Here is a 22353-nt window from a genome sequence, read left to right as displayed (position 1 = left end):
GTGAGGCACTTTGAAGATGAAACATGGTAAGTGCCCCTACAGCCTATGGGGTTGGCATCCTATACACAGAGAAGGGTGCGGGCCACTCTACCATTAAAGCACATTCTAGGAAGGCGTTGGATCCAACTACTTGCCCAAGCCCATAAAGCACAAATTGCCCCAACTCCATCTGCATAGCCAAGCCCCTTCTCAGTCTAGCATAAATAGGACTGCAGTGCATCCAGGAGCACATTGGAGTTTTCATCAAGACTCCAGAACTTTCCTCCTGTACTACACAACTCAATTCTCCAGCAGAACCATGACCTGCGGATCAGGATTTTGTGGGGGCCGTGCCTTCAGCTGCGCCTCAGCCTGTGGGCCCCGGCCAGGCCGCTGCTGCATCACCTCTGCTCCCTACCGCGGCATCTCCTGCTACAGAGGCATCACCGGGGGCTTCGGAAGCCGCAGCGTCTGCGGGGGCTTCCGTGCTGGATCCTGCGGCAGCAGCTTCGGATACCGTTCTGGGGGTGTGTGTGGACCCAGCCCTCCCTGCATCACCACCGTGTCTGTCAATGAGAGCCTCCTGACGCCCCTCAACCTGGAGATTGACCCTTCTGCCCAGTGCGTGAAGCAGGAGGAGAAGGAGCAGATCAAGTGTCTCAACAGCAAGTTTGCTGCCTTCATCGACAAAGTGAGTGTCTGATTCAGTCATACGGAACTTCTTAGCCAGGACTGAGGATGTAGTTGGGGACAGCAGGAATGTAAACCTGATGAGCCTACAGTGTGGTAGAGGAGATGGATGCACATCCAGGGCATCACACAGAAGATAGGGAAGGATACTCTGGTTGATGGCCTGACGGTGCTCTGCACAGCCTGCAGACAAGAAGGGCCACACAAGAGACAATTATGAAGGTTGAGTGTAAGTTGGGGGTAAAAATTAATAAATTTACACAGAACAAGAAGTACAGCTGAAAATAGAAACAAGTCTAGAGGGACATATATTGGATAGGTTTCCCGAGCAATACTAAATTTTTCTTTTTTTGGGGGGGCCACACCCGTTTGACGCTCAGGGGTTACTCCTGGCTATGCGCTCAGAAATCGCCCCTGGCTTGGGGGGACTATATGGGACACCGGGGGATCAAACCGAGGTCCTTCCTTGGCTAGCGCTTGCAAAGTAGACACCTTACCTCTAGCGCCACCTCACCGGCCCCACCAAATTTTAACATTAGGCTAGTACATAGGAGAAAGTATGAGGGAGAAAGAAAAACTTCACCCTTCAGAGCACATGCAAATGAGAGAGGAAGACAAGCAAAAATCACACATTAACAGGACTCAAAAAAAGGCACAGCCTGTGAAGAATTGTGTGAGCTGGTGATCCAAGACACCTGGTGACCTTGAAAAAATGTGGGGCAATGGCAGCACCTTCAGAAATTCTCAAGTTTGGACAGGTCCAGGTGGAGGAAGTCTCCCTCATGGGGAAAGGGGTGAAAACTGTCCCTCAGATGAACACCAAGGCGCTGGGCCCAAGATCACACTCCACAGCCTGCAGCTTCAGCTCACAGGGCATCCCCAGATTCCAAGCTGCAATGAATCTTGGGGATTCTCGCCTGTGAGGAGCAAACTCTGGACCATTGAGGGCTGAGCCTTCAGCTTGCCTCAGACCATAGGTCACCCAGACATAGAGCTGGACTCTGCTAGAGCTGAGCCAAGGATGGGCTTCCCTGCCCAGGACCCAACTCAGCTCTGACAGTGTGCAAGGCAACAAGCACCTTCCTCACACATGGGCTTAGAGGAGTGGACTTCATGACCACCCCACGTGGCAGGGCAGAGGGTGGATAGTTGTGCCTTCCCTGATCTGACCCACGTCTGAGGTGTCTGAGCTCTGGTCCTGGGAGTTTCCTGAAAGCCATAGGCTGTGCCCACTTTTCAGCACCCCCACCATTGACCTCTGAGCCCTGTTTGCCCCCACATGCAGGTGCGCTTCCTGGAGCAGCAGAACAAGCTGCTGGAGACCAAGTGGCAATTCTACCAGAACCGCAAGTGCTGTGAGAGCAACCTGGAGCCCACGTTCACTGGCTACATCGAGACCCTCAGGCGGGAGGCCGAGTGTGTGGAGGCTGACAGTGGAAGGCTGGCCTCAGAGCTCAACCATGTGCAGGAGGTGCTGGAGGGCTACAAGAAAAAGTGAGTAGGGTGCTTGGGGGTGTAGGGGCTCACAGGAAGAGAGAAGGGAGTCTGGAGCTCAGGGGCACTGTATAGCAGGAGCTTTCTCAGAGCAGCTGGTGCCAGAGGCTGGCCCAGGAAAAGAGCCCAGAGACCTGAAGACCATCCCTGCCTCATCTTCATCTCCTCTTCTGGTGCCAGCAGCCCCAAGTCCTGTGTGAGCAGTTGCTACTTCACAGGGAACAGCTTGGCCCATTGAAGCACTCTGATCCCATCAGAGCTCAGCTCACTCAAAGAATGGTTCTGGCTCTGCTTTTCCCCCAGCCTTGACTCTCTAGGTCTCCTCAGCCCCCCAAAAGAGCCACATGGACTGCAGAGCCCCAAGCAGTGCTTAGCCCACAGTGGCCCATCAGCCCCATTTCAAAGTGGAGTCAGACACCCCTAAACCATTCTTAAGGTTCTGGTGGGTTGGCTCCCAGCTATGTGAGAGTAGACCATTCTAGGTCCCTTGACTGTCCAGGAGGCAGGAGGATGCTCATAGGAGGCTCTGCTCTCTGCTCTCTGTGTTTCAGGTATGAAGAGGAAGTTTGTCTGAGAGCAACAGCTGAGAACGAGTTTGTGGCTCTGAAGAAGGTAAGGCCCCTGGATTCAGGACTCGGGGCTCATGAGGAGGGGGACATTTAATAGGGGGTACAATGTCCTTGGCAAATTCAGATGGTATATGTATATGGTGCAGGGGGTAAGAGTTGCTTCAGGTCATGGATAGAACATGGCCTGAGCATGTCCAATAAAGACCTGGGATGGGCATGGGGACATCTGTGCATGGTGAATCTGCCTGCTAGGATATGCTAGGATGCCAATCATGGCAGCCCAGGCATGGTGGCCCAGACCACACAGTGTAAACTTTGGGAAGGAGGGTAGGGAAACACAATATGTGGGGGCTTCTGTGATTAACAAAGCTCACAGAAATTGGGGACCATGAAGCAATAGGGATCCTGATTCTATCAAGGGGGTTGCCATGAGAATGTTTTCAGCCTGAGAGGCTGAAGCCAGTGCCAGGAGCACCCAGCTGGTGGTTCGTGTAAGGATTGGGTTTGGCACATTTAGGAAAGCAATGATGACTCAAGAAGACACGCACACTTTGCCTCTGGCCCTGGGAGAAAGAAGTGAAGGGGAGAGAATTGGGGTGATAAACTGAACTAAGGAGATCCCCACTTTCAGGATGTGGACTGCGCCTACCTGCGCAAGTCAGACCTGGAAGCCAACGCTGAGGCACTGACCCAGGAGATCGACTTCCTGCGGCGCCTGTATGAAGAGGTGAGGACCCGGGCCCAGGCACAGAGGCAGCCAAGGAAAGGCCTTTGTCTGCACTGGTAGCTACAGTCTTGAGGCTACCCAAGGGGAAAGAGCTGTAGACTGGACAGGCCTAGAAGATTGTCCAGCCTGGTGGGGAGAAGGGTGCAAAACTCCCTTTCACTCCACTCATCCACACACCCCCTTTAGGAAATCCGCGTCCTCAATGCCCACATCTCAGACACCTCAGTCATCGTCAAGATGGACAACAGCCGGGACCTCAACATGGACTGCATCATTGCCGAGATCAAGGCTCAGTATGATGACATTGCCAGCCGCAGCAGGGCCGAGGCTGAGAGCTGGTACCGCACCAAGGTGAGGGCATAGGCTTTGTTCCCATATGGGTCAGGAGGAAGGGAGTAAAGAACATACTAGAAAAGACCTCTCTCGGTGACAACACTGACCTCTGGCATGGCAAGAGAAGGATAGGCCACTCTCAGGCTGGGCACTGCACAACTTGCTCTCTTACCTGGGTCCTGAGGGGCAGCACTTCCCATCTTGGGTCTCACAAGCCTCCCTGTCTCCTCTGCCCTAGTGTGAGGAGATGAAGGCCACAGTCATCAGGCACGGGGAGACTCTGCGCCGCACTAAGGAGGAGATCAATGAGCTGAACCGCATGATCCAGAGACTCACAGCCGAGGTGGAGAATGCCAAGTGCCAGGTAAGGAACTGCATGCCTTAAACCAGTGTGGCTGGGGGCTAGCCTGGTCCCCAGGCTGTGTGTCCTTGTCTGGATGTCCCCTCATTCCTAGGGGTAGGGGTTCTAGGACTGGGTTCCCTGAGGGGGTACTCAGGGACACTCAATGGAGAGACCCAGCATTGCTTCCTGAGGGGTCCAGTGTGGGAAGGACTGGACACATTGAACTGCACTGAGGAACCTAAGCCTCACAGTCCCTTTGACATCTTCCCCCAGAACACCAAACTGGAGGCTGCAGTGACCCAGTCTGAGCAGCAGGGTGAGGCGGCTGTCAATGACGCCCGCTGCAAGCTGGCTGGCCTGGAGGAGGCCCTGCAGAAGGCCAAGCAGGACATGGCCTGTCTGGTGAAGGAGTACCAGGAGGTGATGAACTCCAAGCTGGGCCTGGACATCGAGATCGCCACCTACAGGCGCCTGCTCGAGGGCGAGGAGCAGAGGTGTGGCCCAAACCAGTCTAACTTTTACTCTATCCACCCAATTCTGTGTACAACTTTTTCATCCTTTGGCTGAATAATTACTATGGGTCCCTGACAATCTCATTTGTATTTTATCTTTGTGAGAAATATTTGTGGACATGGTAATATGTTCTCAAACCCCTGCCTTCTTTCTGAGCCCTGTGTGGACCCACCGTAAATATAGTTGTGGAGCTCAATCTGCTCATTCATAGTCCCTCACCTGCCTCTTTCTCTTTCCCCCAGGTTGTGTGAAGGCGTCGGCTCTGTGAATGTCTGTAAGTAATTGGCCTGTGAAAGATTTCCTCCCCTCATGTATCGGCCTGCAAGGAGGGTTTTCGCTGAGACCCTTTAAAAGAGGTTGTTGGCATCGCAGCAACAGGGATTCAAGTCTAGACGATAGGAAAGAGTATTTGGGGAATTAACTTATTCTAGAATTGACAGATAAAGATGTTCCTGTGATCAGAGCAATGAAACAGCGAGTAGGACATTTGCCTTGAACACAACCAACCCAGTTCAATTTTCTGCACCCCATATGATCCCCAAACATCACCAGGAGTGATCCCTGAGTACTGTCAGCTGTGGCCAAAATTTAAAAAAAAATCTGACTTGTCCTGATCTATCATCCAGGAGACATCATCCAAGAGGCAGGTTGATTTGCCCAAGTCTGTGAATTTTTTTTTGTTTTTTTTTGGGGGGGCCACACCCGTTTGACGCTCAGGGGTTACTCCTGGCTATGCGCTCAGAAATTGCCCCTGGCTTGGGGGGACCATATGGGACTCTAGGGGATTGAACCACGGTCCGTCCTACGCTAGCGCTTGCAAGGCAGACACTTTACCTCTAGCGCCACCTTCCCAGCCCCCAAGTCTGTGAATTTTGACTCTGCCTTTGTCCCTGCAGGTGTGAGCAGCTCCCGAGGTGGTGTCGTCTGCGGGGACCTGTGCATGTCAGGCTCCAGACCAGTGACCGGCAATGCCTGCTCTGCCCCCTGCAGTGGGAACCTGGCAGTGAGCACGGGCATGTGTGCGCCCTGCTGCCGCAAATGTTAGGAGCCCAGCACTGCCCCACCCTCCCTCCACAGAGGGTCCTTCTGGGCAAAGCACCAATGACTTTCCTAGCACTTTGAGAAGTTCGCCCATTCCTGGTTCCTCTTTTCTCTGTGGGATGTCCTTTTTCTGGGCTCTGCCACCCAGCCCGGGTAAAGTTACTGCCAGGAAGAAATCCCCTTGGTGTACACCAGAAGGGGCTTCCGGGACAGAGTGTCCCAGACCAGGCTTCTTCCCTGGGTCAGGGCTCCCGTTTTCCTTCAGCCTCTACTCTGTTCCTCTCTGTCTTGATTTGTGTATTCAATAAATGAATGTAGACAATTCTAGACTGGTCTATACCTCTGTTATCCTCTTCCGGAGCCCAGATTTGTGTGGACTCCCCAAGTCACATGGCTGAGAAAAATGCCGAGTGAGTGTGGAATCTCTGTCACAGTCGTTGGCTGGTGGGCTCCTGGAAGTCTCTTTATCCGGGGTTTTGCTGGCACCTGCCTTGATGACTGTAGCTACACTTTTTGCTATATCTTGTGGTTAAAGTAAGCAAAGCTGAGCCACCAGAGTAGGGCTCTAGCCTGAATGTGGTACTTTCTGGGATTGAGCTCTATGAATGGGCCTAAAATTCCTTATATCCAGCTGCAAAAAGTCATGTGCCTCTCCTAAATCAATGGACAGTGAACAGGTTTGTGAATAGTTTAATGTTAAAGGCAGCCTTATTCCTCACAGTGGTGGCAATACCGAGTCAACAGGATTTCTTTAGGGCAACACACAAACATGGTTTAAACTTGTAAAAAAAACTCTTTGATATAGTTACTTCTATGTTTTGAATGAAGGCTTTTGGGGTTGTGGAGACATGGTCGCTGGCAAATCACCTCCAAGACCAAACAATAGCTCATAGTATAGGGATGAAGTATCAAGATGAAGATGAATGCTGTGGGGTTGGCTTGTGAGGACCAAGGCTCATTTCTATTTCTTTCTCACAGAGGACTTTGAACCATGTACCTACCCTGGAGGGACCTCAATTTCCGCATCTCTAGAGTAAATTGCAAAAAAGAAGTTGCTGTGTGAGGCCAAAGTGATAGTATACTAGCAATGGTCCTCAAACTACAGCCCGTGGGCCACATATTGTATTTATTCCCATTTTGTTTCTTCACTTCTAAATAAGATATATGCAGTGTACATAGAAATTTGTTCATAATTTTTGTTTTTACTATAATCTGGCCCTCCAACAGTCTGAAGGACAGTGAACTGGCCCCCTGTTTAAAAAGTTTGAGGACCCCTGGTATAGTGGATAGGGCAATAGGTTTGATCCTCTTCATCTTGTATTGTCCCTGAGCAACACAAGGAGTGATCCCTGAATACAAAACCAGGAGTAAGCCCTGCAAACTGCCAAATATGACCTTGAAACCATATGCCATGGATGGTTGGTGGAAAGATCAGGAATTTCATAGAGGTAAAATTCTACCACAAAATAATTGCTCCGGGTGTCTTCTAAATTTGTCATTGGTAGTTTCCTTTTGCAAACTGTAAAGTAGAATCTTCCAGGGATCTGTGTCATGGCAGCTTCTTGTTGCACTTATCTCTGTGATAAGTTTCTAATGCATGAGCCAGAGAGAGAGCACAATGTTAGGGCATTTGCCTACCCAGGAGGCAGTGGTTCGATTCCCGGCATCCTGTATGATCCACTGAGCACGCAGGGGTGATTTCTCAGTGTAGAGCTAGGAGTAACCCCCGAGAGCCACCAGGTATGATCCGAAAACAAAACAAACAAAAAAAGAAGTTTCTAATACAGAGAAATCACCACATCTTCCAGAAACCTCCAATTCTTTCAAGTCCATCTATGTATCATCCTCACGCCTGACAGTGATGAAGCTCTCATGGGTGGCCTGAGTATAGGATCATGGCCCCTCAGCTTCTCAAAAAGCCAAAATAAATACCTTAACTTCAGCTTGCCTCAATGGCTAATCTGCTAAACATTCCAAGCCAAGCCTAGAAAGCTAAAGTTGAATGGCCAGGATCCTCCCCATATAACTGAGAGTACATACAGAGACCAGAGGGAGTTCTCTGTAAAGACAAATGCTCTTTAGGGGACTAGGAATAATCCCAGACAGCGACAAAGCTCTCAAACCACCCAGTTCCCAGATTTCTGAGCAGGCAGAGAGGCTCAGCAATCCTAGGGAGAAGGGGGTTGCTAACAGCACTTCTGACCACTTCAGAAACTACCTGTATCCCCTATCCTGATGCGCATCCTACTGCTGCCCACTGATGCCTGCCTTTTCCTCATAGCTTCACCCCCCTCAAGGGACTGGTAAAAATTCAGGTTAGGTAAAAGCCAGATTGGGAATCGCATCCCAGCCCTGCCTTCCCAACATAAGCAACTGAAATCATGCCAGGATGATTGGGACCCAAAAAGGGGCATCCCTAGGCATGAAGAGTAGGAGAAAAGGGTCCATGGCAAAGCAGAGTAGAGTGCCTATATTCATCCACTTGTAGCCTATGGCAGGCACTGGAAATAACATACAGTCTATTTGAAGGGTTGATGCAAAGACAAGAGCACAGTTGAAACATCTGGCAGCTGTGGCTCTGTAAAGTGTGAGGCATGCACAGAGGTCACCTGAAAGTTAACCTCTCTAGGTCCCTTTCTTCTGAGAAATGATGACCAAACTAATGATAACCTCCTCCCTTCAGAAGTCACCCCAACTCACAAAGCTTATAAAAGCACTGGTGACTGACTCTCCATAAATGTCACCCAGCAGACCTCTCCCAGCCCAGGCTGGAATGGGGCCCGTGGCCAGAGCAGCCACTCAGAGAATCGTCCCCAAACCACAAACATTGTTGATGCCACACTTGGTCCTGGCCCAGTAGGAGACTCCAAACTGACCACAACTCTTGGGATCTCCTGGTCTGACATCAGGCAAATTAAGACGTAGGGCGTGGACTGAGAGAATGTGAATAACCAGTCCTCAATGGAGTAGCAACTGACTGATCGCCCTTCAATCAACCTACACTCCTGGGGTTGTCCCCCACAAGGTGATTTCCTTGACTGGATCATCATAGTCAAGTCTCAAAAAACCCTGACTCTTGAAAATCAAAGACTGTCATTCCACTCTAGCAAAGCGTAGGGAGCTCAGAGCCCAATGCAAATACCTTGCAGACCAGCAGCTTTGCACTGGGAATGTGTTTATGCTATTTCTGTGGGTGGGTCTGGATCAAATGGAGCTGATGCAGGTGTCAGGCCAACATATACTCTCCTCTCTCCCCTGCAGCCAAGTTTCAGTCCCATTCTTTCAGCATGAGGCTGCTACTCTCCCCACGATGGGGCCCTGTAGGTTACCTATTCTCCGGGCAGGGACCCAGGAAAACCCAGCAGACATTGTGGCACTGGGATGCCTTAAAAGGTAAAGTCAGGGCTTCTGGCCAGTGACACACCTTAGCCCCACCCAGTAACAGAGGAAGCAGGTACCATTGTCCCCGAGACATGTGTGGATGATGTAATCACCCTTTGTGCAATAGAAAAGAGCATGAGCTCATGGAATCGGGGCCTCTCCTAAGCCTGTGTGGCAAGGCAAAGGCTTGGAAACCCAGACCCCCTCTGGCCACCTACCCCACAAACTGGTCTTTCTTCTACTTCACAAAATCCTTTGGCTTATAAAGTTTCAGACGGAGCATACTGTCTTTCCCCAGGGTTATCAATCCATATGGCATTACTTGTGATACCAAGCCAGGCCTTTGTCCTGTCCATCTCACCACCTCTTAACACCAATCTGGGAGTAACCTCTTTCCCATAGCTAACCTTGAAAACCCCACCAGGATAATGGAAAGCTCCAGTCTGTTCTGTGTTGGTGGGCCAGACTACCCTGTGTGAATGTTCAGGACTAGAGTGGCCTTGACCAATGGCCAGCACTATGACCAATCTTACACATTTCCAATACATGTTTGTAGAGTGTGTGAGTTGGCTGAATAAATGAATGGTGCATTTCTCAGTTGTTGTGCCAAGAAGGATCAATTGTGGATCACAAGGTAGGAAGTTGACCCTCTGGGTTTTATCAAACCCATTCTTGTCCCTTTTCACCTAGGGCAGTGGTCGGCAACCTTTTTCTTTTTCAACTGAGCCAAATCTCGCCAAAACCATGATTGAAATTTATTTTGAGAACCACACAGGGCGCACACTGACAGAGACAAGGAGCAGAGTCCTGACTCCTGGAGCGGCCTCCCTGCCCGGCACACAGAAGAGCCAAATTAAAAGTGTAAAGAGCCACATGTGGCTCGCGAGCAGCAGGTTGCCGACCACTGACCTAGGGCCTCTAACCACACCACCCCAATTCTGAATATCCTGGTTCTGTAATGTCACCAAGTAGAAGTCTTAAGAACCCATACATCGGGGCCGGAGAGATAGCATGGAGGTAAGGCGTTTGCCTTTCCTGCAGGAAGTCATCGGTTCGAATCCCTGTGTCCCATATGGTCCCCCTTGCCTGCCAGGAACAATTTCTGAGCCTGGAGCCAGGAATAATCCCTGAGCACTGCTGGGTGTGACCCAAAAACCACACACACAAAAAAAAGAACCCATACATCTTGATGGGACAGTCCTAGTAGTGACTCCACCCCCCCCATTATCAAATTCAATCAGACTTAAACTGCTCTGAGGAACCCTCCCCCCCCTCCCCCAAGGAATCCGGGCGTTGCTCGGGCCAACATTTTATTGCAAAGGAATAGTCCCAGAAGAGGGTAGAGAAATCCAGAGGAGCAGGATGCTGGTGCAGAGAGTCGCAACTAGGCCTCCCAGAGAGCAGCGTCCTGGCCTCTCAGGTAGAGGTCAGTCGCAGCTCCTGGTGGACCGCATTGCAAACACTTTTCTAAGGGCGAGGTCAACAGGGAGAAGTGAGATGAGGACTAGTTCGGAGAGGGGCATCTGAGACCTCACGGAGTCTTCAGGTCAGAAACTAGGCCTCCTTGCCTTGCTGAGGAGAGCCAGGAAAGGTTCCACCGCTGCTGATTCTGCAGCTCCTGCAGTCTTCGACTCCTCGTCAGGAGCCGCAGTACTCGTATCTGCCACCGGGGGCACTCCTCTCCTTCTAACCGACACAGGAACCCACTCGCCAATGGACTGGGCGGATTCAGGCACCAAGTGGGAATATGGCCAAGGACTGAGCAGAGAGTGGCTGTTAGAGGAAGGAACCCTCTACCCCCCACTTACACAAACCAGAAGACACAGACAGACCCCTCATGTGGGCAGATGCTCAGACCCTTTCTACCCAAATGCCCCCATCCCTGTTCTCCAGTTATTCTCTCTCTCCTCTCTCTCCTTTCTCTCTTCTCTCTCCCTCTCTCTCCCTCCCTCTCCCTCCCTCCCTCTCCCTCCCTCCCTCTCTCTCCCTCCCTCTTCCTCTCTCTCCCTCTCTCTCCCTCTCCTCTCCCACTCTCCCCCTCTCTATCTCCTCTCTTCCTCTCCCTCTCTCTCCCTCCCTCCCTCTCCCTCTTCCTCCCTCCCTCTCCCCCTCTCCTCTCCCTCCCTCTCCCTCTCCCTCTCTCCCTCCCTCTCCCTCTCCTCTCCCTCCCTCCCTCTCCCTCCCTCTCTCTCCCTCTCCTCTCCCTCCCTCTCCCTCTCCCTCTCTCCCTCCCTCTCCCTCTCCTCTCCCTCCCTCCCTCTCCCTCCCTCTCTCTCCCTCTCCTCTCCCTCCCTCTCCCTCTCCTCTCCCTCCCTCCCTCTCCCTCCCTCTCTCTCCCTCTCCTCTCCCTCTTTCCCTCTCTCCCTCTCTCCCTTTCCCTCTCTCCCTCTCTCCCTTTCCCTCTCTCCCTCCCTCTCCCTCTCCTCTCCCTCCCTCCCTCTCCCTCCCTCTCTCTCCCTCTCCTCTCCCTCTCTCCCTCTCTCCCTCTCCCTCTCTCCCTCCCGCTCTCCCTCCCTCTCTCCCTCCCTCTCCCCTCTCTCCCTCCCTCTCTCCCTCCCTCTCTCTCCCTCCCTCTCTCCCTCCCTCCCTCTTTTCCTCCCTCTCCCTCCCTCTCCCTCTCTCCTTCCCTCTTCCTCTCTTTCCCTCTCCCTCTCTCTCCCTCTCTCCCTCTTCCTCCCTCTCCCTTTCTCTCTCTCACACACACACCTCTGCACCCTAGAATGCATCTCTGCCACAAAGACACCCCTACAGAAATGTCCCCCAACACCTCTGCCACCAGAAATCATCCCAGCACCCAACACCCCCAGCACAGGGAACCTGTGAAAAAGCAATAGCCTGTGTGGGAATGAAAGTCCCTAGAAGAAATAATCAGACACAAGACAAAAGTACCCCCTCACCCCTCACTATTGTCCCCTATCTGCCTGTTATTTATTTTATTTACTTATTAACACTCCCTGCCCCAAATTCTAGGCCAAGCCTGCAGGAAGAAGCAGTGAGTTCAGTTCTCTACTAGTGGATTCTGATTTCTCCATTCTAGTGAATTCTAATTTCTCCATTCCAGTAGGTTCTGATTTCTCTATTTTTCACCACCAACACTGGCCCCAGCCCTGGGAGGGCAGAAATCCTTCCCACCTGCTCCCTCCCTTGCCTCCCACACTGTCAAATTACTTCTGAACCTTTAAACTCCATCCTTGCTGCTTTAGACACAAGAAATCTCTTATACTGATAACTTGGAGGACAACAAAACTAAAACTTCTTTCTTTAGCCTATGCCTATTTTGAAGGCCCGGGTATGGCATGAGCTGGGGGTGGATTCTCTGTGTTTTTCCCTTTTCCTTTCCCCAACTCAATTTTCTCATCTGGAAAGTGGGACTAAAAGCACCACTCCTGAGTCTGGGTAGGATGCAGACCCAAGTTCAATCCCTAGCTTCCCATATGGTTCCCTGAGCTTTTCAGGAGTGATCCCTGACCATAAAGCCAGGAGTCAGCTCTAAGCACTGAAATGGCACAAAAACAAACAAACAAAAAAAAGTAAAATAATAAAAGCATCATTTGTAAGTTTTCTGGTGGGATGCAGTGGGGTAAAGGAAAACATGGTCACAGCATACCCAAGGCATGTGGAGTGAGTTCCCTCCTGATTTCCTTCCTCCTGACCGACCCCACAGGAACTTGCAACCTGTGATCCCTAGTGCAAAACTGCTGTCCCGAGGAAAAGCTGGGCTTTTTCTGCCCCTGAAAATCTGGCCAGGATTCCCTGAGCCTGGGAGACAGTGAAAAAGTTGAAAAAGAAAAAGAGAGCCTTCATGTATGCCCACTTGGGAGACCTTTCCCAACTCGAACCTGGTCTTCTCAGCAGTCTTGACAGAAAGAATAACCAAGTAGCTTCATGGTGGGAAAACACCACTGTTACTGGGTCATGTCACTGAAGCTAGTGAGAGCTGGTCAGAGGTGGAGGGTGAAGGCTGGATTTCCCTGTGCTCTACCGGCCCTCTTAGAATTCACAAGGAGCATGCCACCTGGTCCTCACCAGCTCTCCTTGCCCTTCAGCAGCTTCTGGTATGCGGCGATCTTTAGGTCCAGGCTCAGCTTGATGAACATGAGCTCCTGGTACTCTCGCAGCTGTTGCACCGTGAGCTTCTTGGCCCTCTGTAGGGCAGCCTCTAGCCAAGCCACCTTAAGAGTGGCACTGCCTGCAGCTGCCGCCTTCTGCTCACTGAGTGGGTGGTCCTTGGCTTGCTCTAACTCACAGGGCTGGGGGCAAAGGAAAGACCATGGACAGAAGGATGATTCAGTACCCTTCCAATCAGGAATCACCATTTGGAGAAGCTGTAGGGCCATAAGGCATTGAAAATCATGGTAAGGAAGGAATATGTCTGCTCTGGAAGATGGGTGTCACCACCCTGCTCCCACCAGATTTGGAACCAGTCATCTGAGAGGGTCTAAAGAGAGTCCTTTCCTCTTGAGACAAGACACTTCTAATAGGAATTTGGCTGTGTTTCACAGTAAAGGCTCCTCCGGAGATAGTGCTGAAATTATCCTTTCATCGGGAAAGCTAACAGAGGCATTGTCCTTTCCTCCTAGCAGACTAGAAAAAGATAAAATAATTTGTAATAACCTTGGCACACTTGTGACTTAGGAAATAGGAAGAATCTGAGCAGTTTATAGCTGGCAGGAAGCCAAAGGATGGCAAAGGATCCCCTACATACTCTGCAAGTCCTGGCAGCAATTGTCTCCTAGAAGTCATCCTTCCCCAGATGAGGGAGAACCCATCACAAATGTCTTTTAATTGTCAATTGTTTCTTAGTGTCACTTGCAGATAGCAAGTCAAGACTGTCCCGCAGTGGGGTGAAGTGGGGGCTTCTGGGATTAGAGAGGTGGCTGATGGGAGAGAGCAGGAGAAAGGAAGCATGTATGTGAGAATTGCCCTTTCTTGGCCAGTCACCAGCACTGGGGCATAGAGGAGAGGTTGCCTTTTCTGTGTGGATAGTATCCAGTGCTACACAGACACTCTTTTCTCACCTGGGAACTCTTCCTGGTTTTCAATTTCGTTCCTAAAGTTAAAGTCCTTTCTTTTTCTATGGGGATAAAAACATTGCTAGCCAGGGTAAAAATAAACATCAAGGAAGCTGCAGAGATAGTATAGCTTGTAGGTAACTTGCCTTGCATGTGGCCAACCCAGGCTCAATTCCTAGCACCTATTTAGTCCCCCCAGACCAAGAACGACCCCTGAGCACAGAGCCAGAGCACCAAACACCTCTGTGGTGACCAAAAAAATGTTTCTGCATTGGTATCAAATTTGATGCAATTTGGAGTGGTAGGGACTGTAGTACCACAGAAGACTAGGGAATGATTGTAGGAGATAACAGCTAAATATTGCCAATCTCTCCATTTAAAATACAAATTGGATTTATAGGTAAACTCTTGGAGCTTTTGAACTTGGGCTCAAATGTAATCATATGTGGGGACAAAAAGAAAAGACACAATAAAATGGCCCATACACAGAGCCAAGACAGGGATAGAGGCACTTTACTTGTATATGGCCAACCTGGGTTTGATCCCCAGCATCAATATAAATTCTCCCAAACCCCATCAGGAATAACCCTTGAGCTCAGAAATAGGAGTAAGTCCTGAGCATCATTGGGTGTTGCCCAAACAACCCCTCAAAAGAAAAAGGCCCATGATACCCATACAAAAATTGTGTTCAAACAAACATGTCTATTCGACCACACTTACTCCTGTGAGTTACAGAGTCACAAGCAAATTTAAGGCAGCAGTGACATATACCTTGTGTTTGTTCAGACATTCACACAACTACTCTACCCAGCTCTTCAAAGGGTGGAAGTCGGTGGCTCATCTAACTTCATAAATCTGTGCCCCTCACACCATTGCTAAACACACACACACACACACACACACACACACACACACACACACACACTTCCCTCACCTGACTCCTGGAGCTGTCTTCATGCACTGTCAGCTCCTGGATGGCCTGGTTCATCCTGTTCAACTCGTCCTTGCTGTATCTCAGTTCCTGTGTGTGTTTCTGTACAGTTGCCTTTATTTCCTCACACTGGGAGTATGGGAGTATCAGAGGAGATGGAGGACCAAGGAGATTAAGAGAGCAAATGGGTGCACGGTTGTGGCTGGTAAGGCAGCACCAGTTTCCATCACCTACTTGCCTCTCTAGACATCTGTTTCTCCATCTTTAAAATGGGGTGGGTGCTTTTGTAGCTCCAAAGGTTGCTAAATGTAATGCACTTGGCTAGTACAGTGTTGGGTTTACCCCCAAGCAAGGAGATGCCAAAGATAGCATGAATTCAGGCACCAAAAGGTATCAGATCTTTGGGCCAAGATAACAGGATTTATTCTAGAAAAGGGTAGTTAGTCCTAGGAAAGCACTTATTGTAGTACCTTTCAGACAATCAATTAAATGCACCGATGATAAGCAAAAGCATTTAATAAAACTCAATTCTACCTGATTTTTTTTTTTTTTTGGTTTTTGGGTCACACCTGGCAGCGCACAGGGTCTACTCCTGGCTCTGTGCTCAGAAATTGCTCCTGGCAGGCACAGAGGACCATATGGGATACCGGGATTTGAACCACCGTTGGTCCTGGGTTGGCCGCTTGCAAGGCAAATGCACTACCGCTGTGCTATCTCTCCAGCCCCAATTCTACCTAATTTTAAAAAGGATTTTATAAGCCAAGCCAGCTTGAGGGCTGGTGTGATTGTACAGCAGTTAGGGTGCTTGCCTTGCACACAATCAACCTGGTTTAGATAACTGGGATTTCATATGGTCCCCTGAGCATCACCAGCAATTATTCCTGAATGCAGAGCCAGGAATAACCCCTGAGCATCACCAGGTGTGGCAAAAAGAAAAAATCTAAGTCTTGTACCAGGGAGATAATACAGTGGACATGTTTTTTGCCTTGTATGCAGCCAACCTCAATTTAATCCTTAGCACTGAAATTTATATAAAATACGGTTACTCAAGGCCCACCAGAAGCAAATAATTAAGGACAGAACCAGGTGTAAGACCTGAGCACAACTGGGTATGACCCAAAAACTAAAATCAAGCAAACCTAATCTAAGACTACAGAAATGTTTCTTTAATGAATCCTACTCAGTGATAAGGACCTGGACCATGATTCTGGTGAGGGTAGGAGTACTGCCTATTGCAGACTCCATCCGTGGGCTTGTCCCTCCTGCCCCTTGCCTCCACAATCCTGAGCTCTACAGCTTGCACCTATATGGTGCCTGACACTGCATCGTCCTGTCCCTCTACCACTCACTGGGGTGCATGACCATCTGTGAAGGGGACATCTGTCTGTGGGTAAGCAGATACTTGTCATCTGCCTTGTAGGCAAACAGTGTCACAGAAGGTGAGCATTATTTCCAGGTAGTGGCCAAACCAGACCATGTCTTAAGTCTATGCTCTTTGCTTGACTCCCTGAGAGGCCTAAAGTCACTTACCTGCTTTAATCCAGAAAACAGGAAGTGTTTAAGGCAGCCCATGCATTCCAAGGGAGATGGATGTGAGAACAGTCAGGAACACATCATACATCCTCTCCCTTGTATTTTTGCCTATTTCCACCACACCACCACCACCCCTTTCCTGCTGCCACTCCCCAAACTGCAGCTGCAGCAAACTCATGCCTGGCAAGGTTTAAGAGCCCAAAATGGAGGGGAAGAGCCCTCACTTTGTGGATATCTCACCATGATGAAGAGATGCTGTATCCTCCAAGCCTCCCTCCTGTGACCATCTACTCCCTGCTCAAGCTGCAGGAGATTCCAGAATCCTCTGCTCTGAGGAAGTGACCCTTTTTTCTTGGGGGCTTTGTGACCTCACCATATTACAATTTCAGAGTCTAACAGCATAACTGCAGAGTTCTGATGTGTGGAAGGGGAAGTCCTGTGATTCTGAGGTGGGAAAATGAAGTTCTTTGCATAGAAATGGGTTTTAAAAGAAGGAGAAAGAAGGGGGAAGAAGGTCACTTCAAGTGGGAAATGTGTGGAACTGAGGTTGGGTTTCTGGAGTGCTCAGTAGAAGGAGCCACATATGGCACTTGAACAGGCCAATGGCCAGGTGTGAAATGCAATTTCAGAAGGTCCTTGGTGCAATGCAGAAGGCCCATAGGAAGGAAAGAGGCTGGAACTGGCTTTTGAGCCTGACAAAAAAGGAAATGTAGGGTGAAGACTCTGATCTTTGGAAGAAAACAAGATTAAGAAGGTGTAAGCCAAATCAGCACTTTGTTTTAAAAGTTTCAAGTACATACATGAGGGTAAACAGAATATACTCTGAATGATTTCTGTAACAACATAATAATAAATGGTCACATATCCACCAGTGCCTCTGTAACTAGTTGTAAAAAAATTCTCATTACAGAAGGCTCCAATCCTTATCTCATTCCATCTTATGCTGTGCTTTAGGAGTTAGTATTCCTCTCTTTGCTTTATTATTTTATCATGTATCCAGTTTATAATTATTTAGGAATAATTGGATTTGCCTGCCTTTGCATAAATTGCATATGTTATGTAAAATATAGTATGCTGCTTGTATGTATTTACCTTCTCAACATTCTATTGGTGAGATTTATCCATTTTGGCACATGGAAGCTTGTTCATTTGTCAAAACTATATAGTAGTCCAATGGATGGCTAAGTCTCTGTCCTATGGGTATCTGTTTGTGATTGTTCTTATTACAGAAAACAATGTTCTTATGATCTTGTTAATAGGTCTTTTCTAATTAATTCAGCAAAAAAGATTTTAGGGAAAAAGTCGTGACCCTTTCTAACCACATTCAAGAGTTGTATTTAATATCCTGAATCAGTCCCTGCATGCAGATTCATAACATTAAAGCCAAAAGTCCCATGGGGAAAAAGGGTTTTACTATGGAGAGTACATTCTGATCTTCTATCCATTTTTTTTATTTGGCTTGGGATTTGGTGTTTGTTTTTCTGGATTGAGGCCACACCTAGTCATGCTCAAGGCTTCCTATTGGCTCTGCACTCAGGGATCACTGCTGGGAGGCTAGTGAACTATGTGGTTCGAGGAATCAAACCTGAATTGGCTGCATGCAAGGCAAGCTCCTTCTGTTGTTTTTTTTTTGTTTTGTTTTGTTTTGTTTTTTGTTTTTTTTTTGTTTTTTTTGGTGAAAGTAACACCACTCCAGAGAATACTCAGCCAACTGGCTAAACAGTTCATGCTAAGGCTCAGAATGTGGATCTTTTGGGGTTACACAGTGCTAGGAAATCACTAGGTTTATCCCTGAAGGTGTTGTGCTCAAGGCATGCATGACACTATGTCAGGACCCAAAATATGTTCAATATTACAAGATAAAAATGACCAAAGTCACTATCATAAGTTTATCATTTGATTAGCTATGCATAAAAGAGTCTCTTGAACTTGTCTTAGGCTCGATAATTAAATGGCATAATCAATACAATATTAGTCTTGCTTTGCATTTTCATTCCTATTAGGATTGAATAGCTCTAATGTTGGTTATCCTTTTTATCCTTTTATATTTTCCTTTCCATTTGCCTATTTTTTTCTATTGGATTCTTTGCCTTATTCTTTCTGGATTGCTGGTATTATTTATAGCTAATTATTACTTTTAAAAATATACTGTATTGTCAATTATATGTATAAAAATATCTTCAAGTTTAAGCAGATGTTTTCACCTTGGCATAGTTTAACAAGCTAAAATTTTAATGAAATCTAGTTTCTTGGTCTTTTTTAAGAGCATTTTCTGTCCTTGTTTAAAATCCTTCTCTTAGTCAAGCTCAGAAAGATATTTTTGTTTGTTTGTTTGGTTTTGGTTTGGGCAGCACACCAGCAGTGTTCAGTGCTGACTCTTGGCTCTACCTTCTGGGATCACCCCGGTGGTGCTCAGGAACCCACTATTTGTGATGCTGGGGATAGAACCCAGAAAAACCTATGACTATGTCTTTGGCCCGGAACTCTATCTCTGGCCATACATGAAACAGATTTGTAGAGTACACTGCAGAAGCCAAAGCAAGAGTCCTGGGTTATTATGAAGTCTCTGCTGTAGGAGATAGAGTCAGAGGGGTAGGAGAGGTCTCTGCCCAGCTTCCACACTCCAATCCTTTATAGTCCCTCATTCTTAGTGCCACACCATGGGGACTGGTCATTTTGTCACTTTTATGGGCTTGGGGAAGTTCATAGCCATTCTCCCCTCTCCTGGGGTAGTATCATCAAGATGAAGATTTGGAAAATCCTACACTCAAGCAATTTGGAAACCTTGATAGTTCTTGCATCTTTGAGGACTTGAGATGACAGAAGAATCTAGGTCAGCCCAGGTGTCTGGTTGCTGTACATTGTGAGGTGTCAAGGAGGAGACAGAAAATGAAGCTGGATGAGATACACACACACCACCAGTCTGATGAGTCTTGCTGTCTGGTCACAAGGTGAGCTAAGACCAGGAACAAAGCCCTGAGAAGGGTGGGAGCAGGGTCTGGCAGCTTGGAGAGGAACCTACTTCCCACCTTCAACAGGTAACAAGCTTATGGGCCAAAGCTACAGCATAACCATGGCCCTTGAGCCTTGGCATACAGCTCCCTTCTCCCTACCAAATTCAACAAGATTACCACAAACTCCTGTGTTCAGTTGCTTCTTGAAGACACACGAAACCTGCAGTTGTCTTTGTGGAAGTGATGTGGCTAAGAGCTCCAAAGGTCTAGGAGTCTCTCTCTCTCCTGACTGGCTTCATGCAACATGATTTTCTCCAGTCACCACTTAGCAGCAAATTGCAAGTCTTCAACTTTCCCTAAGGCTAAGTAATATTCCATTTTGCATATGTACCACAGTCCAGTCATCTGTTCTCGGGCATTTGGGTTTTTTCCACATTTTAGTTATTGTGAATATTGATGCAATAAATATAAGAATGCAAATTTCTTTTAGAATAAGGTTTTTGGGTCCTTGGGGTTGATGCTAAGAAGTAGAAATAGTGGGTCAAATAAAAGCCTAATTCCTAGTTTTGTAAGAAGTGTTTATATTGTTTTCCAAAGGACTGTTTTCCCAGTCAGCATTTCTACCAGCAGTGAATGAGGATCCTTTATTTCTTCACATCCTTGTCAATACTAGTGATTTTTATTCTTTGTGATGTAAACCTTACTCTCCAGCCTCTTTCAAATCTCCCTGATTTCATAAGATCTTTAGTAAGTTCTGAGCCTGAACTATGTGTGAGATGGGGCTAAAGACAGGGAAATATCAATGTGCAGCCTGTAGTTCTAGGCCTAAAAGAGCAGGTGTGGTGATACAGACAGAAAGAGAGAGACAGAGATACTTACCAGGGTGAGGGCAACAGTGGCCAGTGGGATATGGAGGGAATAGCAACAACAAGAACAGAAGGAATTTGTTTCCTGAACACCGTACACCAGACCCTGCTCTAATGCTTTCCAGGCACAGCTAACCTCATCTTCCAGAAGCCCAGATAAGTAGTCCTCACTAGCATGAGGACCCTAGGCTCAGGAGGGGCACCACGACTAACAGCCTGGATTTTGAGTAGCAGAACTCAGGTGTGCTGGATTCCAGAACTTACAACATTATACTGTGAAGGAGGCAGCAGATGTAGTGGGCACATAGAAATTTAGACATATCAGAGGTTCCTTCAGTTATCCACAAGAGACACTTGGACTGCACCCTGTCACACACAGAACCTCCTGCATACCCTGTCCCCACAGCCCATTGGCTCCCACATGACCAAGTTCAGCTTTCTCGGGTCTAACACCTCCATGATCAACTTGACTCTCTAAGTTCCCCTGACCATGTCCCAAGTCCCTGTCCATCCTCAGGTCATCCCTTTCCACCTGCACTCTTCCAGTCAACCAGAGGGCTCCTTTTTCTTGACCTTGCCTTGCTGTGCCTTTACTCAGATCCTTCCCTTCTCCGAAATCTTCCTCTCCACACTCAGCTAGTTCTCCAGACCCCAGACCCAGCCAAATGCCAGCTCCCCAGTACTCTTCCTGCTGTGGGTAGGGGTCCTTGTTCATCACATCCTCTGGCAGGAGTCCCTTCCTTCCTGCAGCACCATGCAGCTTGATATTAAGCTCCTTGATGTGCCTGACTTGCACGAGCACTGCAGAGTTCTCATAGGCACTCCTCCCAACTGGGATCCTACTGCTCTTTTCCCATTTTTATTTGGACCCTAGGTCCCCGAGGAGAGTAGATGAGAGAGATATGACCATCAATAGATGGGCAAGTGGGGATAGTGGGCCAGGAGTGAATGCTGAGGGTCTAGGCCATAGCAAAGCCTCGCTCCTTGCACAACACTCGTGTCTGTGAATTCTCCCAAGTGGGAGATCTAGCTGTGCTGAGCATTCTCATGCTTCTCTACCCAAGATTCCAACAACAGTGATTCCCAGAACACATTCCCCTGAGGGGGATCCACGATTTGAGCCGACACTTGGACGGGCCTATCTGTACTCTAGCCATCAGCCTCTTTGGGATCAGTTTAACCACCACAACTCAGCTGCCACTGGGTGAGGTTTACACCCAGTGTTATTTGTTATTCCCGTGAGCCCATGTTGGCTCAGAAGCCCACCTCCTCTGCCCAGAAAGAGGCTGAGGAAGCACCATGGACATGTTCACAGTTGTCTCCGATTATTCCTCCAAGCTTCTAGCTTACTTCCTGGAAGTACTTACTCTCGCCCATTTCCTGGAAAAAAGGACATAGAAACCCGTGATCCTAGAGTCATGAGCCACACAGCTGGTCTCCAGCTGCAGCTTTGAGGAACAGTCCCAGAACCCTCAGATGGGTTGGGGCAGGGTGGGAGCCCCCTTTTCTATAGAAGGCAATGCTCAAGAGGAGCCACATCCCTGGGGTATCAAGTCTGGACCAAAGAATTGGGCTTTTGATTTTTTTTTGTTTATTTGTTTTGTTTTGTTTTGGGTCACACCCGGCAGCACTCAGGGGTTACTCCTGGCTCTATGCTCAGAAATCGCTCCTGGCAGGCTTGGAGGACCATATGGGATGCCGGGATTCGAACCACAGTCCTTCTGCATGCAAGGCAAACACCCTGCCTCCATGCTATCTCTCCAGCCCTGGGCTTTTGGTTTTATTTGGTTATTTTTTCAGGGTTTGGGAGGGGGTTCACACTGGTGGTGCTCAAGACTTACTCCTGGTTCTGTGCTAAGGAATCATGTCTGGGGGATTCAGGGAACCATATGGGTACCAATATTCTAACCTGAGTCAGGCACATGCAAGGCAAGCACCTACCCTCTATACTATGACTCCAGTCCCAGGATTGGGCTTTGAGATCAGG

The 22353-nt window shown here is 48.6% G+C and overlaps 2 protein-coding genes across 2 annotated transcripts; one reads left to right on the top strand and one right to left on the bottom strand.

Moving 5' to 3' along the window:
* Nucleotides 1-298: 298 nt before the first annotated feature.
* LOC126022123 (keratin, type II microfibrillar, component 7C-like) lies at nt 299-5693 on the top strand. The gene is made up of 9 exons (XM_049782974.1): nt 299-670; nt 1955-2163; nt 2715-2775; nt 3364-3459; nt 3646-3810; nt 4031-4156; nt 4409-4629; nt 4891-4922; nt 5545-5693. Exons 1-9 carry the CDS (start codon nt 299-301, stop codon nt 5691-5693), a joined length of 1431 nt encoding a protein of 476 aa, XP_049638931.1.
* A 4908-nt stretch (nt 5694-10601) lies between these two features.
* On the bottom strand, nt 10602-20825 carry LOC126022122 (keratin, type II cuticular Hb1-like). The gene is made up of 4 exons (XM_049782972.1): nt 20760-20825; nt 15044-15142; nt 13097-13320; nt 10602-10788 (listed from the first exon to the last, which is right to left on the bottom strand). The coding sequence occupies exons 1-4, from the start codon at nt 20823-20825 to the stop codon at nt 10602-10604; spliced, it is 576 nt and encodes a 191-aa protein (XP_049638929.1).
* Nucleotides 20826-22353: the final 1528 nt, after the last annotated feature.

Source organism: Suncus etruscus, chromosome 11 (assembly GCF_024139225.1).
Source record: "Suncus etruscus isolate mSunEtr1 chromosome 11, mSunEtr1.pri.cur, whole genome shotgun sequence".
Classification (NCBI taxonomy): Eukaryota; Metazoa; Chordata; class Mammalia; order Eulipotyphla; family Soricidae; genus Suncus; species Suncus etruscus.
The sequence above is the reverse complement of the archived record's forward strand: the minus strand, read 5'-3'. Positions and strand labels throughout refer to the sequence as shown.

What these genes read in the sequence shown, in the direction of transcription:
- LOC126022123 (XM_049782974.1), top strand. Translation starts at nt 299, where the DNA reads ATGACCTGCGGATCAGGATTTTGTGGGGGCCGTGCCTTCAGCTGCGCC. An exon ending in TTGCTGCCTTCATCGACAAA is followed by an intron (nt 671 to 1,954) that starts GTGAGTGTCTGA and finishes CCCCACATGCAG; the next exon opens with GTGCGCTTCCTGGAGCAGCA. An exon ending in TGCGGCGCCTGTATGAAGAG is followed by an intron (nt 3,460 to 3,645) that starts GTGAGGACCCGG and finishes CACCCCCTTTAG; the next exon opens with GAAATCCGCGTCCTCAATGC.
- LOC126022122 (XM_049782972.1), bottom strand. Translation starts at nt 20,825, where the DNA reads ATGGAGGTGTTAGACCCGAGAAAGCTGAACTTGGTCATGTGGGAGCCA. An exon ending in CAATGGGCTGTGGGGACAGG is followed by an intron (nt 15,143 to 20,759) that starts GTATGCAGGAGG and finishes CCATACTCCCAG; the next exon opens with TGTGAGGAAATAAAGGCAAC. An exon ending in AGGCCATCCAGGAGCTGACA is followed by an intron (nt 13,321 to 15,043) that starts GTGCATGAAGAC and finishes CTTTGCCCCCAG; the next exon opens with CCCTGTGAGTTAGAGCAAGC.